Raw genomic sequence first — 16,340 nt, forward strand, 5'->3', positions numbered from 1 at the left:
TCACCCCCACATTGGATTCCTTTTGTGTTGGAGACTCCCCACATTGGATTCTTTTCAGCATTAGCTTCTCACCCCCACATTGGATTCCTTTTGTGTTGGAGACTTCCCACATTGGATTCTTTTCAGCATTGGCTTCTCATCCCCCCCATTGGATTCCTTTCGTGTTGAAGACTCCTCACATTGGATTCTTTTCAGCATTGGTTTCTTACCCCCACATTGGATTCCTTTCGTGTTGGAGACTCCCCACATTGGATTCTTTTTAGCATTGGTTTCTCACCCCCACATTGGATTCCTTTTGTGTTGGAGACTCCCCACATTGGATTCTCCTGGTGTTGGAGACTCCCCACATCTGATCCCTATATAATACTTGCACAATTTTCATATCTCCACCACAACTCTTCTTATTCTATATTCATAACTCTTTACATTCCTCCTTAGATTATGGCATCTAGTCGCGGAAAATCTTTTTTACAAGAAGAAGACCAAGTTTTATGCGCCACGTGGCTCGAAATTTCTCAAGATCCAGTCATGGGTTCTAATCAAAAGAAGGACAAGCTGTGGGAACAAATTTCTGCTTTATTTCATGAAAGGATTTCCAATATTTGTAATGCTCAAAGGACTCCAAAGTCTCTTTCATGCCGAATGCAATTAATTATGAAGGCCATCAGTAAATTTCGAGGATGTATTCGACAAGTCGAGCGCTTAAATCCAAGCGGTGCTTCTGAGCTTGACATTGTAAGTATTTTGAATAACATAAATCTTGATTATCATCTACTATCATGTTATTAATAAATGTTTCTTCCTCTCTTGTGGTAGATTAAACGTGCTAGGATAATATTTGCAGAAGATCCAGAAGAGAGAAAGGGGTTTCTATTTGATCATGTTTGGTCAATTTTAAAAGATGCAGAGAAATGGGCAAATATAAGTGTCAGATCGCCTGCAACTTCCAAAACTTCAAAGTCGCGCTCATCTCAGGGATCAGATTCAAGTTCTCCTGTCGTCGACTTAAACGACGATAATGAGGAATATACTCATAATGACGAAGATATGATAACAAGTCGACCGACAGGAAGGAAGAAAGAGAAGATGAGGAGGCGACAAGCAACTGAATCCAACCTCGACTTGGAAACTCTCAATAAAAGCAATCAAGAAATTATCGATATTTTAAAAAAAGTCATGGAGAACGAGAAAATGATAGAATAACAATGCACCAGATTATGATGTTAAGGGCCGAAAACGAAAAGAAAAAATTAGATATCCAGAGGGAACGCCAGGAAAGTAAAATTATGTTGATTAATCTTGATTCTATTACTGATCCTTCGGAACGCGAGTATTTTCGAATTAAAAAACAAGAGATTTTAAATAGAAACACAACCGGAGGTTCTTCATCTGATATTCCTAATCCTGAATATAGTTATGCAGGAAGTCAATACGGAATACCTGACTACAGAAGCGGTGGATATGGAGGAAATGGCCTGCCCGATTTTTAGTTTTTTTCATGTACTTTATTTTCATGTACTTTCTTTTTCTATGTAATGCCGCTGAATGTAATATATAAAATTTCATCATTCGGAGTAGCTGTGAAGGTTGTTCCAAATATTATGCTATATTTTCTGCTTTTTAAAATTTAAAGGCTCTTATCTATGTCTTATTATCAATTTATTAAAGATAATTACTTTTATTTAAATAATGAGTATATTATATATTATACTTTTAGTATTAAATTATAATATATTTTATATTTTAAATTAATTCATATAATTTTTTAACATTTTATATTTTTTATATTTTTAAATCTATTTAAAGTATTATAAAAGAAATCAATTAAAAATGCAAATAGAGCTTCATATAGAGGAGGTGGTTGGAGTTACCCCCCTCTAAAAAAGCATATGCCCAAGAATATGCTTTGGGGAGGCTGCATTTTGCAGCCTCCCCATTGGAGTTGCTCTTATAAGTAGAGAAAAAATAAGTCAAAAAATCTCAACTTATTTTTTCCCTACTTATAAGTAACAAATAAGTAAAATAAGTAATATTTACTAAATGCCACATTCGCACCTTATAAGCAAAAAAAGTTACTTCTAAGGAGAAATAAGCAAGTTGTGAAACATGCCCTTACGGCCTTACTTGAACCATAGATAAAAAAAACTTTCTACAAAGAAAAATGATAAGTGCACTACACTTTTATACTACTTTGGCAATACCATAATAGGGGGGTTCTTCATTGAAAATTATAATAATGAAGTGTTAACTCAGCATGACCTCACTCTTTTATTTGTGAAGGTGTCAAAACAGTACGAAAAGTATAGTACACTTACCTTTACTCACTCCTACAAAATGTAGGTTAATATGTACTAGCCTATATGAACAATTTCATAAAAATGATCCTAGGGGCTGTTTGGTTCAAGCAAAAGTTTGTCTTTTGGTGTGGATTATATGTTTTGGGATTAAAAATTGAGTTTTTTTGTGTTTTGGGATTCCATATTTGGTGTTTGTTTCAAGAAATTTTTTGGAATGTTGAATTCCAAAAATAAGAAAAGTACCCGATTTTTAGAATTTGCCAAATCCTCTCAATTGGAGAGGATTTGGCAAATCTCATAAATGAGTATACTTACCTCTCTTTTTATACCTTTGTTTTTTTTTTTTTTTTTTTTGGTCCTTTTTTTTTTTTTTTTTTTTTTTGAGGTAACCTCACCAAGATAGGTATATTCACCTATTCTTCTTTTTAAGAATTTGTTATCTTATAAATTGGGTTTGAACCAAACAAGACATTACAAATTTTAGGATTTTTTTTTGTTTAATAATGTTGAACCAAACAAAATGTTAGAAATCCTAACATGTATAAAACCTTGTGGATTTGAAATTCTCCACGAGATTACAAATCCTAAAATGTTGGCATTTAAACCAAACAGCCACTAAATATCATCTCAAATTATAATAAGTCATGCACAACTTTTCCAAAATGGGCATCTACCTTTAGGACACCCCTAGCTTTATAGAAAAGGACATTGCCTTTCTCAAAACCTTGATTATATATAAACTATTCATTCAATGCAATAAAGGACGTAATGCTGGTAATCCTCTAATAACTAGCTAGATGCAGACAAAGATCGTGTGAAAGGTTTAGATTCTCCCATCCCCTATCTATATAGACCTTCAAACATCCAATTTCAGAGGAAGAGAAAGAGAGGAAAGCCAAGGCGAAGAGAAGAGCAAGTCCTAAGGCTCTCTTTTTTCCTTGGTAACTTTACAAAAAGGAAGAAATACACACACAAGTGTTATAAAGGTTCTATCTTGTATTCTCTAGCTCCTAAAAATCATGGGTGAAGTAAGTCTCAAGCCATGTAATGAAAAAATTGTTTCATTTTAATTTATTTCAGCTATACGTTGTTTTGAAATTAACTACAACACCTGTATATATTTTGCAACACCTAGTTGTTTTGAAATTTAAATGTTTATTTTTTAATGTGATGAAAAGGAACAGAAGGAAGAAGGGGAAAACAAGGAAGAGGTGAAAGAGGCAGAGAAGAAGGAAGAAGAGCCATCAGAGATTGTGCTAAAAGTTGATATGCACTGCGAGGGTTGTGCAAGAAAAGTGGAAAAATCACTTAGAAAATGCGATGGTACGTATTTCTCTTAACCTATACAATCATCATGATTCTTAATATTTATATATTATTTATTCATTTATTTAACTAAAAGGTATTGGATATGATTTTTATATTTTCCTTATTGGACCTTCATTTGCATGAAGAAGAAGGAAAGAGATGAAAATTGATAACACATCACAAATTTAACCAACCCACGAGAACGAGCAAGATTTATACTTACATTTTTTTAAAAGGAAAATATGCTTTTGGCGGACATAACAACACGTCAACAACCACACGCCAACAATCACAACTACTGCGTCTTTGGTGGACATGGGAATAGATGTATAAATATAAGGGTTTTTTTGTGGAAGCCACCTAAAAGTTAAGCCTCTCATTCCATGTTTTTTTGGCATGAAAGTTTAGATATTCCATCAGCAAATAAGCTTCTTATACAAACTCCATATTTAGACAACTCTCGTAGCGAAACAAAACTTTGCTATTTACAGATCGCTAAACACCTCACCAAACTACATCAAAATAGAAAACATCCAGCTCCATGAAAAAAAGGAGCTCAATCAATAACACTCAAACGCAAGTAATACCAAAAACAGAAACCTGTACGATCAAGCTCTTAATACTCTGCTAGCAAACCTTGGGTTCAAGCAACAATATTTTTGGCACCATTCCATGTTACCATTCTTAATTATGCTAGTTTCACAAAATCATCTTTACACACATTTCCGTCAACATATAACCACCTATATTTTTTTTTTTTTTGCCATCTATTTTTCAATCCAAAAACTGTAGTTTGACAGTTTATCTCTGTGCGTGTGTTATGCATGTTGTGGGTCAACATGAGTACAAAAAATTAAAGAAAAATAGAAGAACAGAAGGTTGGCAATAAAAAAATTTTACGCACATGCAATCTTTTGGCAACTCGAAAGCCAGTAATCAATCATAAGTAGCACTGACACAATATATAAATAAATTTATTAAGACATAGACATTATAATGACTAATTATACACCGTGTGGCAAAGAAAGCAAGTTTTTACTAGTAATCCTTTACGCAAGACCTCAGAACAAAGGCCGCAAAAAACCACAAAATCAAAAATAAAAATAAACAAAGAAGAAAAAGAAAAAAAGTTCTCGCACCAATAGTTTTGGACTAAAGGGTATAATCAATATTTCATTAATATTAACAGAGAAATTGGATGGAAAAATTGAGTGGTTATTTATTAATAGAATGGTAAATAAAAGTGATTTTTTGAAACTCAGGTAACTAAGGGTGATAACATAACATAGGAACTAAGTTAGGCGGTGTTTGCTATAATAATAATAATAATAATAATAATAATAATAAAAGAAGGAAACAATACCATGTATTCAACGTATTCTGACCTCAGAGGGAAAATTATTCCAAAAATGATAAGAAAAAGACGTACGAGTGGTTTTAAACTTAAACTAGTTTTCAGTGGACCTACTTTGAGTAGACACGAGAATCTCATAGTTTACGGGCCTTGCACGTGCACTTGATGGAGCCAAATTGTGCATCAAGGGGCTCAACATAAAATAGCTAGCAGCATAAATCGTTTAGGTCAGCTGAGATATAGAGCTTTTGTTAAGGTAAAATATTATATGAGAAGTGGTGGGATACATCTCGTGTTTAGTATCCAATGGACTTTTAAGTCTAGCTAGTTGGCCTTTAGGCCAAGTTAGTTTTCTTTAAGTAAAAATAGGGTAAGGCGCCCTATCATTGTATAAATGTTAAGTAATTAAAAGTATTTACAAATATCTATATCTAGAAGTGATTTAACGCTAGTTCCTAAATTTGTAGAGGATCGGACCTATGTCATCACTCTACACAATAGAGGAGCAAAGTAAAATCACCCATAGATATACTAAAGGAGTATACAAAGAAGAGAAAAATTAACAGCCCACATCAATTAACACAAAAACTGTATGTAAGTCTGAAAGAGGACTCCACTTGCGCACAAAAATCCCAAAAATCCCAAAAGCCATAAAACCAAGTATCCCTACTGATAGCCTGCTCCACCAATATTGTCCTCGCACGTGGCAATCAGGTCTGAGATCCCCTTTTCCTAAACGATTGCCTTGAACTTGAGAGCTCACTTAGATGCCGCAGAACCTGTCCAGAAAGTGAGATAGTTATCTAGGATGTCAGTTGATGGTGATTTGGCGTGGCTCCATTGAATATGAAGTTATTATAAGCAGACCATACAACCTAGCAAATGGTTGGAAAGGCATGTCTCCATAGCAGCCTCACTTCAGGCTCTATATCTTTGTTAGTGCACAATTCGAAGCATTGGTATGTGGATGTGGGAAGAGCTTGGATACTAGTGATTGGGATGAAAATGTCCCAAACCTGTTTAGCCAGTTGACAATAAAGGAAGAGGTGGTTGTGGGATTCTTTGTCATTGGAGCATAGGGAGCAGATTGGGTCTCCGGTCCAACCTTTTGCAGTGAGCATGTCCTTGGTATTGAGTTTGGTCATAGAGAGAATCCACATAAAGAATTTGACCCTGCTGGGAAGAGAGCTCTGCCAAATAATAGAGTAATAAGGGTTGCGGGTGCCTCCATCAGAGATGAAGGAGTAGAATGACTTGACAGAGAAAATACCAGTGTGGTCTAGTGGCCAAATAACATCATCTAGGACAGAAGTAGGGGAGAGGTTAGTAGATTCTAATCACCGATGAAGATCTTGAATTTGGAGCCTGTCATGCTGACCAGTTGGGTGTCTCAGAATTGGTCTCCAAAGCCAGATCCCTCCTAGGAATCTCCCTTGAGACTCAATGGAGGCTTGCTTAGTGAAAGCCAGATTGTAAGCCAAGGGAAGAAACTAGCAAGGGAGTTGTTTGCTGTCCACTTGTCCTCCCAGAAGAGGGTCCTAGAACCATTACGTAGTTGCTATTTTACTATAGACACAAAATCTTGGTAAGCAGAGTGAACATCTTTCCAGAACTTAGAGCTATTGCCTCTAGGGGGTGTGCTATGAGAGCTTGGAGGGTAGATGGATTGAAGGACTTGAACAACATGGTTGTTGTTAGAGAAATATTTTCATAGCCATTTAGCCAGGAGGGAGGTGTTAAAATTCTTAAGATTGGAGATACCCAGATCCCCCAAGCTATAGGGGAGAAGACATTCTCCCATTTGACTAGGGCTTTATCTCCCGCATTGATATTACCACCCCCTTATAGGAAGTTACGATTGAGTTTGTCCAAGGCCTTAATGAGCCATTTATGGAGCCCGAAGAAGACATGTAGTAGAGTGGGAGAGAGGAGAGGGCTGAGTTGATAAGCACAAGACGACCACCAAATGATAGATGTTTGGCTTTCCAAAGAGAAAGTATCTTGTGGAATGAGTCTATTAGCGGTTGCCAGTCAGATTTGGAGAGGGGGCCTTTATTGAGAGGAAGGCCAAGGCATTTGAAGGGGGGATGCAAAGATACAGTTCAGCAAATTAGCAAGAAGGGGACCCCGGTTGACAGATTTACCACTATAAAATAGGTTCACTTAGAGAAGTTGATACCCAGACCTAAAATATCCTCAAAGTAGTAAAGGATGAATTTGAGAGTTGAGATGTTAGGGATATCAGCTTTGCAAAAGATAAGTGTGTCATCAGCGAACTGGAGAGATCTAATGTTATTGAGTTTGCCTCTGAGGTGAAGTTCAGAGAGGTCTACATGGTCAATGCTATTGGATAGCAATCTGTTGAGAGCATCAACTATTAAAAGGAATAGCATTGGGGATAGAGGATCCCCTTGCCTGAGACCTCTGAAACATTAGAAAGTGTTAGTGGGATATTCATTGACTAGCCCAGAGGATTTAGAGGAGAATAAGATGTAGTGGATCCACACGCACCATCTTCCTCCAAACCCTTTGGCTCTGAGCAGAGAAAGGAGGAAATTCTAACTGACACAATCAAAGGTTTTATTGAAATCAATCTTGAGGATGCACGCTTCCACGTTCTTAGAGAAGCAGTAGTGTAGCATCTCATGACCAAGAACAATGGAGTAAAGGGTAGATTTACCAGATTGAAAAACAGATTGAGAGATGTCTACAAGGGAGGTCAATAATGGGCCTAGCTTATTTGCTAGGACTTTGGTGAAGATTTTGACAATACCATTGAGAAGGCTAATGGGCCTAAAATCAGAAAGATGGCAAGGGGAGTCTGATTTGGGAATAAGAGAGATGGAGGAGAGGTTGACTTTGTGGAGAGAGGATGCATCCTTATAGAGGTGGAGGAAGAAAGCTATAATGTCCTCTTTGACGGTCTCCCAAAAGGTTTGATAGAATAGAATGGGGAAGCCATCTGGTCCTAGAGCTTTCTTAGGGTGAAGAATAAAGACAACTGCTTTGATATCATCCACTGAGAAATAGGATTTCGGATTTCAGATTTCACTAAGGCCTACACAGGGGGTTGGGTATAGATGGTTCCAGTCTACCTGAAAGTTGGATGGAGAGATGGCCTTGAAGTGGTTGGAGAAGTGTTAGAAGAAGGCTAATTGTTTATCAGGTTCTGATAAGATGATGGAAGTGTTAATAGTCAGGTTGGGAATGAAGTTTTTCCATCTGTGGTGGGAGGCAATTTTGTGGAAGAAGGATGAGTTGGAGTCCCCTTCCTTTAGCCATTGCAGTCTAGACCTCTGTTTCCAGTAAACTTCCTCCTTCTTAGCTAAATAAGAAAGAGAGTCTCAGAGGGAGGTTCTAAGATGGAGTTCTGAGTCTAGAAGAGGTCTAGATTCCTTAGTGGTATTAAAGGATTGAATCTTATAAAGGATATTAGATTTTTGAGTGAACCGAATACAAAATTTTCTCACCAATTGAGTCTTCTTTTGAGGAGTTTGAGTTTAAGATGGAAGGTGTCAACTAGGGATCCATAGTAGGAGAAGGATAACCAACATTGGGAAGTGAAAGATTTGAAGGATGGGTGAGCCATCCAAGCATTCTCCAGTCTGAAGAAATACTTAGGTGGTGGTTGGGAAGTATCAAGTATGATAAAAGAGTGGTTTGAACAGGAAGATAAATGTGAGAATTGGACCAAAGAGGGAAACTTAGATTGGAAGTTAGGGGAGATGAGGAATCTGTCCAGTCTGGCCAGAACAGGAGAAGATCTCATGTTAGACCAAATGAATTTCCTACCATTGAGAGGAAGGTCCATCAGGGACAAGGAATCAACTAGGTTCTTAAAGTGATTCATGTCTCTGAGGGAAGCAGACCTACCACTCCTTTCCCGAAAGGAAAGGGTGACATTGAAATCTCCAAACAAAGCCCAAGGGAGGGGGAACATATGGTGAATTCTATCGAGCTCGTACCAACAGACTTCCCTGTATAACCAGTCAGTAGGGCCGTATACTGTGGTGACTACGAAGGTCCAGTTAAGAGATCTATAGTGGAGGACGACTGAGATAGAGAAGACACCAATGTAGGAGTCAACAAAGTCTATAATGGAGTTATTCCAACCTAGTAGCNGCCAGAAAGAGATCCTCTAGCCACCAATGCTCTTGAGGACTACAGGTCTAACAGCACTAAGTTTGGATTCCTGGATACCTACGATGTCAGTTGCAGCCAGGTGGATGCAATCTCTAACTAGTCTTCTCTTAATAGGGTCATTAAGCCCTCTGATGTTCAATGACCTAAAAATCATAGAAAAGCAAAAAAGGAAGAAACAAATAGGCTGAGGGAGAAGAGGTCTAGGAGGTGACCCCTGCTCGCTCCATTTCCAGAGCTCTGAGATGAGTCAGTCCCTCTGGGGGAATCGGGTCCTTGCTCCGCAATTGGACAAAATGGATGCTAATACAGAATCAATCTTTCTATTGATAGGAAGAGAAATGGAGACCGAGGATGAGGACTTACTGCGCTTGGAGGATGAGACCAAGTAAATGTTAGAATTTAGCACTATACGAATCTCTCATGTGCGTGAACTAAATAAGGCTAAGAGCTTTGGAGGGAATACTATGAGATGATAAGTGAGAGGACTTAACATGAGATTGAGAACTTTGGAGAGAATATGAGATGGTGACTATGTGTTTAATTATGCGAAGTTGAGAGATTGAGAGAGGTAAGTGATTTCTCTTGTAACATTCTTCCCCATACGTTGTGGATTTCTAGTATTGTCTTCTCATCAATATAGGTCGAAATTAACCGAGTGAATCACGCAAATCTTAAATATTTCTTCTTGTGTGCTATCGTTCTGTCTTATGAGTATGTGGTTTGATCCTCGGGTTGCCAAGATCAAGATTGGGGATTTTGAATCCCCAACAAGAGCTAATATGGATTAGTTGGGTTTAGAACTAAAAAGATCTTGTATGACTATAATTAAATAAAGTTTTTCATGTTACTAATAGCTAACTAATCTCCAGCAATACTTTTCTTTATTTGATTTATTTATTTATTTATTTATTGGGGTGAGTAAATACTAACTAAATTTGTTGCGTGACAAAATTGCGTAGGTGTGGAGGAAGTGAAGATAGAGAGCAAGCTTAGAAGGGCTGTGGTGAAGGGAAAGGAAGTTGACCCTTTCAAGCTGTGTGAGAGAGTCCAAAAGAAGACTGGAAGGAAAGCAGAGGTACTCTCACCGCTCCCAGAGCCTCCGCCTCCTGAAGAAGAGCAAAAGAAAGAAGCAGCACCCCTAGAAGAGAACAAGCAAGAGGTGCCAAATTTTGTGAATACATAATAAGCAATAATTAGTTTTAAGGGCTGATTGCAAAGAGACCCCAGGTAGTATTTATTGTGACTAGAGCTCCTATAATTCTATTGGTGAAGATATACCCCCATTTGCTTTCTTTCCTTCCTCCCTTTATTATTATTATTATTATTTTGACTTTTAGGTAAGTCAAAACATTCACTAATAGGTGTATTTGCACTTAGACTAGTACTAAGGGGGCCTATTTGCTAAAATTGAACTATACGCGATCTATTCACAATTAGGTGATACCACAGAGGGTCCATTCTCAATTAACCCCAGCTTTAACACGTTCATGTCTCCTAAAATTTAAGCAATAGATATTGAACCACTCATTTTTATTTTTCTTAAACTAACTTTTCTTTTATTTTTGTTCGTGTTCAAAACGATAGCCAAAGCCGATTACGGTGGTCCTGAAGATTAGAATGCATTGCGAGGCTTGTGCTCAGGTGTTACAAAAGCGGATCAAGAAAATGGAAGGTATGTACCGCGGCGCATGTGATAATCAATACAATTAGTATTTCCCTTTCACATTCAATAATCAAGATTATCTCGTTGATCACCGTTGATATCTGTGAACATAGTGTTAGTATTAATATAGCATTCGCATGAGTCCGGAATCAAATAATGCTGGTCTTGTTTGGCAATTCATTCCCTAAATTGGTTTAAGGGACTAATTTGTATAAGAGTTTATAACATGTTTGACAAACTAAATTGGTTTAAGGCACTAATTTGTATAAGAGTTTATAACATGCTTGACAAAAACTTATATAATTAAATTGGACTGTTTTTTTAGTTTAATTAACAGGGTACCTTTGGACCATTGTTACCTTCTTTCAATCCTTACCAACCTAAACCCTTAACCGGATTAGTGTGAAGTTAGCCACTATGTTTAGCTAAATAGGCCAACATTGGCCCAGATTTTCTTACGCTAATTTCGCCTTAAAACTAGTTTTGTTTTGTACCATTTTTCTCTTGGACCAAAAACAATATATTTTAGTTAAAAATTGGGCTAGGAGTAATCATAACCAAATTTTAGAGTGATTGCCATAGACACCCTGCTAAAGGCACGTTAGTAATTTTTACTTGAACTGATACATGTAACTGCACCCCCGGCAATGAAATGTAACAGTACTAATCTTTTGGGGTTTTCACATTAATCCTTTTAAATCTTTACTATTTGTGAACTTGACCTTCTCACTGAAATTATAATTTAGCCCCTCAAATATTTACTCTCAGGTGTGGAATCAGTTGTGACTGATCTATGGAACGAACAAGTTATAGTCAAAGGCTTCATAGACCCAGAGAACTTAGTTGACTTTATCTACAGAAGAACCCGAAGGCGAGCCTCGATAGTCATCGACGAGAAGGAGGAGGAAGAACCAGAAAAGAATGAAGAAGAGAAGAAAGAAGGAGATGAAGGAGAAAAGGGCACGAATGACGATGCCAAGAAAATGGAATATTGGCCTCCCAAATATTACCTAGAGTATGTTAATTATGCTAATTATGCTTACCCACCACCTCAAGTCTTCAGTGATGAGAATCCTAATGCATGTTATGTCATGTGAAATAATGTCGATGTACGCTACATTTTATTACATGCGTGGCTTGATATGTACTGTTAAGCAAATTTTTGTATGTAGATAGTGGAATATGTTATCGATCTATATATGTTATAGGCTTTTCCCCACTCCTAATAATATAAGGGTTTGTTTGCTATGAGGGTAAAAGGGGTTAAACTTGATCCTAGTAAATTTTCTCCTAGGCTGTGTTTGGGAATGTTGATTTGGGCTTGGATTTGAAATTCTGGGTATTTCAAATCCAAATTTCGTGTTTGGACTCAACTTTAGGCCATGATTTTAAATCAAGTCATTTTATACAGTGGATTTGAAAAGCCCAAAAGTATGGATTTCAAATTTGGGCACACTACTTGGTATTTGCCAAATCCTCACCCCACGAAATCTAACCCTTCAAAACCCCGACTCCTCTTTTTCTCCTCTCTCACGCTCGTGTCAAAGTCCCGACGATCTCGATCTCGATCTCAAAGCTCAAGCTCGATCTCGATCTCGATCTCGATCCATCGCAGGTATCTCTCCTCTCTCCCTTTCTCCTCTCTCGGTTTCGGTCTCCCCCTTTACTCCTCTCTCTTCCCCTTCCATCGAAACCCTAGATCGGCTCTGACTTGACTTTTCTCTTTTATAGCTTGTTTTCATCGAAACCCTAGATCGTCATATTTGTACCCAACAGTTGAAGTAAGCGATTGTGCCTAGAAGTTGATAATATGAGTAATCTGTCATAATGCATTGGCTCTCTTAAAAATTATAATGATCAAATTGGTCAACCAGTCAATCTTGTATTCGGTGAATTAGACTGCATGCAGTAGTTTCTTGTTTCTCACTTAGAATGTCAAATGAAATTAAAAGCTCAATATTTTTATAGATACTTCATGACTCATTTGAAATTACTTATGTGAAAATTGAGCCATATATCCTAGATAGATTTGAGGATGTCATTGTATTCTATAACTAAATAGCATGTGATGAAAGTGATTAAGAAGAAATGTTTTCTTCATTAGGATTCTTCTCTATTTACTCATCGAGGGTTCAGAATGTATTTGGGCTATAGATTTTGGTGGGAGTTTCTCAATTTTTATATTCCTTCAAACTATAGCGAGTTTTCCTCCTCCATTCATTGACATAGTTTTTTGGGGGTCACAAATGCATGCTATTTCTTCTTGCATATAATTTTCACAATATTTGCAGCACGCAACACACAATGCATATAATTTTCACAATATTTGCAGCACGCAACACACAATCCTTGATTCAGAATTCTCAACAACTCTCAGTTTGCTACATAGTAAATTGTTTGCAGATTTCTGTTTTATCAATAACCACATAGGCAAAAACTACAGCCATATTATTCCATTGCATCCTCATAAATGTGGCATTTTGTGAAATTATGTTGTATTGATTGGAAGATTGAATGGATATTTACGGCATCCAGTGTTTATCATGTCCTAGATAAGACTTCCAGTACGTTCTGTTGTCGATTATTTGGCATTTCAAATACACATGAAATCATATTGATGGAAAGTTCATCTAACTATTAAGCTCAAATAACTGAACATCTAAACAAAGATATCATACAATGCTTGATCGTCTATTTTCCTTCTTGGGTACCCTTTTCTTTTCTTATGTTCTCTTAGTATTCTTCATCGTCAATGGTTGTTGATGGCTTTCATGAAAAATTTTCTACTTTTCTGAACTCAATTCCAAAGCTTTTCTTGAGAAGGCAAGAACATAAGAGACCAACTGAGCACCTCTTCATTGGTTTTCTAAATTTTGCTTTGTCCAACTTTTGCTAAAATATCTGTGATAATGCAGTTATAACTTGCCTAGTCGAAAAATGCATATTACTAGTTTGCTGTGGTTAAGGATTGTGCTAAAAAGTTTTCCATATTTCTTTCCTTAAGTACTTGTAACTTGCCAATGTGCGGTGATATATGCTTCATGCCGAGAAATAAGCATAGTAAGGTACCCTATTTACCTCAAAAATTCATGTCATTCCCAACTTCATGCCTGGACCATGACATGAAGCCTCAAGCCTCATTCTTATATTTCTATCTGCATTACGCATGATTGTGTACTGTATGTGCATTTTCACCAAATACAGAGAAGCAAACTCAATGCTACATATGTTTACATAATATTCAATCAGACAATTATTGAAGAAATGCCGCATAACCTATCGTACCTTTGCTATCTCCTCTGAAACCACATTATGTTTGCAGGAAGAGAAGTAGGTCTAGCATGAAGTTTTCAGGAGTAGTTTCTTAAGGAGTAGTTTCTAGTTTTCAGGTCGGACTACTTTTCTTCATCTCAATGTTATTCTTCACAATATTTTTAACCGAATATTTCTAATTTTTTGATGATTTCTTATGAATGCATTAGGGTTTGGTGATTTTGATGGATTCTTAGCTAATTCAAGTAAGGAGTGCTTGTCTCATCTCAAAGGTACAAATTTTTCATTTTATTGAGAATTCTGTTCTTTTTATTTAGTGTATACTTGATTATGATGCATTTCTAAAATGTATCTTTCATTAGGTTTGTGCAAGTCTATTTCTTTTCAAGTATAATTTCAACTCGCACATCTCCCTTGACACTATTGTTTTGGTGAATACCTTATTGTCGATCTATAATACCTTATTGTTGTGAAGACTGTCATGAATCTGAGCCTTGCTTCTGCCGTTTTAGTGACTCGTTCTCCTTGCGGAGCCTCATAATACCTTCAAACAGGAAGATCAGTTTGTTAAAAAATAAAGTCTAAAATGTGTGACTACATATCCCCAAAAATCAGCTGAATTAGCTCACTGTAGCTTCATTAGATGTCAATTATGCTCCAAAAGGGTACACAAATCAAGTTCATGACAGCAGAAAAAACCTGTAATTAATACAACGTGCATGAATGGGTCACTGCAGAACCTGAATGTAGATAACACTAGAAAGAACATGAGAGAACAGTTTGAAGAAGCTTACAAATACTTGCTATCAACGAAGAAATACTATTGGTCTGGAGCTCAATTTTCCAATTGGTCATGAAACAATGATATCACTAACAACTTGTCAGAGTTCTTCAATGCGTGGGTGATTCCAACTACATTTGCCTGTAGTGGACCTCGTCGACTAGATCAGGATAAAAATTATGGAGAGGATGGAGCAAAGGCCAAGAATGTGTAGGAAGTGGAAGGGAATACTTGTTCCCTATGCATAGAGGTATGTGAAGATTGAGTGTTTTCATTGTAAGAAGATCAGTTGATTGGGTCACTGCAGAGGTTGAGAATGAAATAGAGGAGAGATATTAATCTTGAGGAGAGGATTTGCTCATGTAGGAAATGGTAGTTGACGGGTTTACCTTGCATTCATGTTGCTAGCATAATTAGCAAGATAAGGAATGTTGATTGGGTAGATTACATAGATGATGAGTTTCATGTAGAGAGGTAGAAACAATTCATATATTATTAATGATTATCTTTTGGTGCCGTTAAGGTTAACTAACAAACAATATTCACTAATTTTAGGTATAAAAAAAAACATATGAACTGGCCATAGGTACTCTGCCATAGGTACTACTACATCCAGGATCTCCTCAATTTGCTTAAATGAACTAGGTATTGTTTACTGTTTTATCCCCTTTATAGTTCTTTCACATTTATTAATTGTGTGTATTTGAATGTTTTTATTTAGAACGAGTCACTAAAACGGCAGAAGAAAGGCTCTGATGTAAGGTTATGTTCGAATATCCCTTGACACTATTTCTTTTCCAGTGTGCTTTTCTCATAAGCAGTCTCAGGCTTTTCTAATGTCAACATTATGGGTTTTTTTTCGCAGGTCAAGCGTGATATTGTGCTGAGAGTGCTTGTGCTTTGGTCTCACCTTTTTCGGTTCTCATTGTCATTTGATATAGCTTGCTGCTTTGTCGAATGATTGTAGCTTATATGTAAGGGTTAATTGCATATACTCTCTGTGGTATCGTTTTTAAATTGCAACCCCTGTAGTGTACACTGTTGCAGATGTGCCCTTGGGTTAAAATTGTGACTGTTTTACCTTTGGACTTACTAATTTCTAGCTGAAGTCAAACAAAAGGATATTGGATTCGTTTGATGTTATTTGGGCCTTCTCTGTTCTCTGAGTTTATTGCCAGAAGTAGAAGGAATTGTTTTTGTATGTTGACAAATGATTCCTGTGAAGTTTCTTACTTTTGGTGTTTGCATTGGTGAGCTGATATATTGTACTAAAGGTGGTTGTGCTTTGGTCTCATCTTTTTTATTTCTCATTGTCACTTGTTGTGGTGTTTGCTTCTATGGTGAATGATTGTGGCTTATAGTATACTCTAATATATTGGCATCTGATGGTTTGGTACATTTGCTCTTTTATTGGATGTCTTTGTGAAAGATACTAGTGGAGAGTATATCAAAGTGATCTCCAAGTACGTTAACGGAAAAATTGAAAGATACTTCATATGTTTGTAGAGTTTTCTTCATTTT

At 36.8% G+C, this 16,340-nt stretch overlaps 1 protein-coding gene across 6 annotated transcripts; it reads left to right on the forward strand.

Annotated features, from left to right (window-relative positions):
* LOC109822707 (heavy metal-associated isoprenylated plant protein 7-like) lies at positions 3,109-15,962 on the forward strand. 6 transcript variants are annotated; one of them, XR_002242237.1, is made up of 9 exons: positions 3,112-3,325; positions 3,476-3,620; positions 10,062-10,261; positions 10,687-10,774; positions 11,534-11,780; positions 14,088-14,154; positions 14,248-14,310; positions 15,541-15,581; positions 15,685-15,962. XR_002242237.1 is itself a non-coding variant. In XM_020388937.1 (5 exons), the coding sequence occupies exons 1-5, from the start codon at positions 3,317-3,319 to the stop codon at positions 11,860-11,862; spliced, it is 771 nt and encodes a 256-aa protein (XP_020244526.1). In that variant the 5' UTR covers positions 3,109-3,316; the 3' UTR covers positions 11,863-11,978. The 6 variants fall into 6 exon arrangements, 2 of the variants coding, with proteins under 2 accessions (XP_020244526.1, XP_020244527.1); XR_002242236.1 differs by lacking the exon at positions 15,541-15,581; XM_020388937.1 differs by lacking the exons at positions 14,088-14,154; positions 14,248-14,310; positions 15,541-15,581; positions 15,685-15,962 and having other exon boundaries at positions 3,109-3,325; positions 11,534-11,978.

The sequence above is a fragment of the Asparagus officinalis genome, chromosome 8, assembly GCF_001876935.1.
Source record: "Asparagus officinalis chromosome 8, Aspof.V1, whole genome shotgun sequence".
In the NCBI taxonomy this organism is placed as follows: Eukaryota; Viridiplantae; Streptophyta; class Magnoliopsida; order Asparagales; family Asparagaceae; genus Asparagus; species Asparagus officinalis.

What these genes read in the sequence shown, in the direction of transcription:
- LOC109822707 (XM_020388937.1), top strand. An exon ending in ATCACTTAGAAAATGCGATG is followed by an intron (nt 3,621 to 10,061) that starts GTACGTATTTCT and finishes AAAATTGCGTAG; the next exon opens with GTGTGGAGGAAGTGAAGATA. An exon ending in GCGGATCAAGAAAATGGAAG is followed by an intron (nt 10,775 to 11,533) that starts GTATGTACCGCG and finishes ATTTACTCTCAG; the next exon opens with GTGTGGAATCAGTTGTGACT.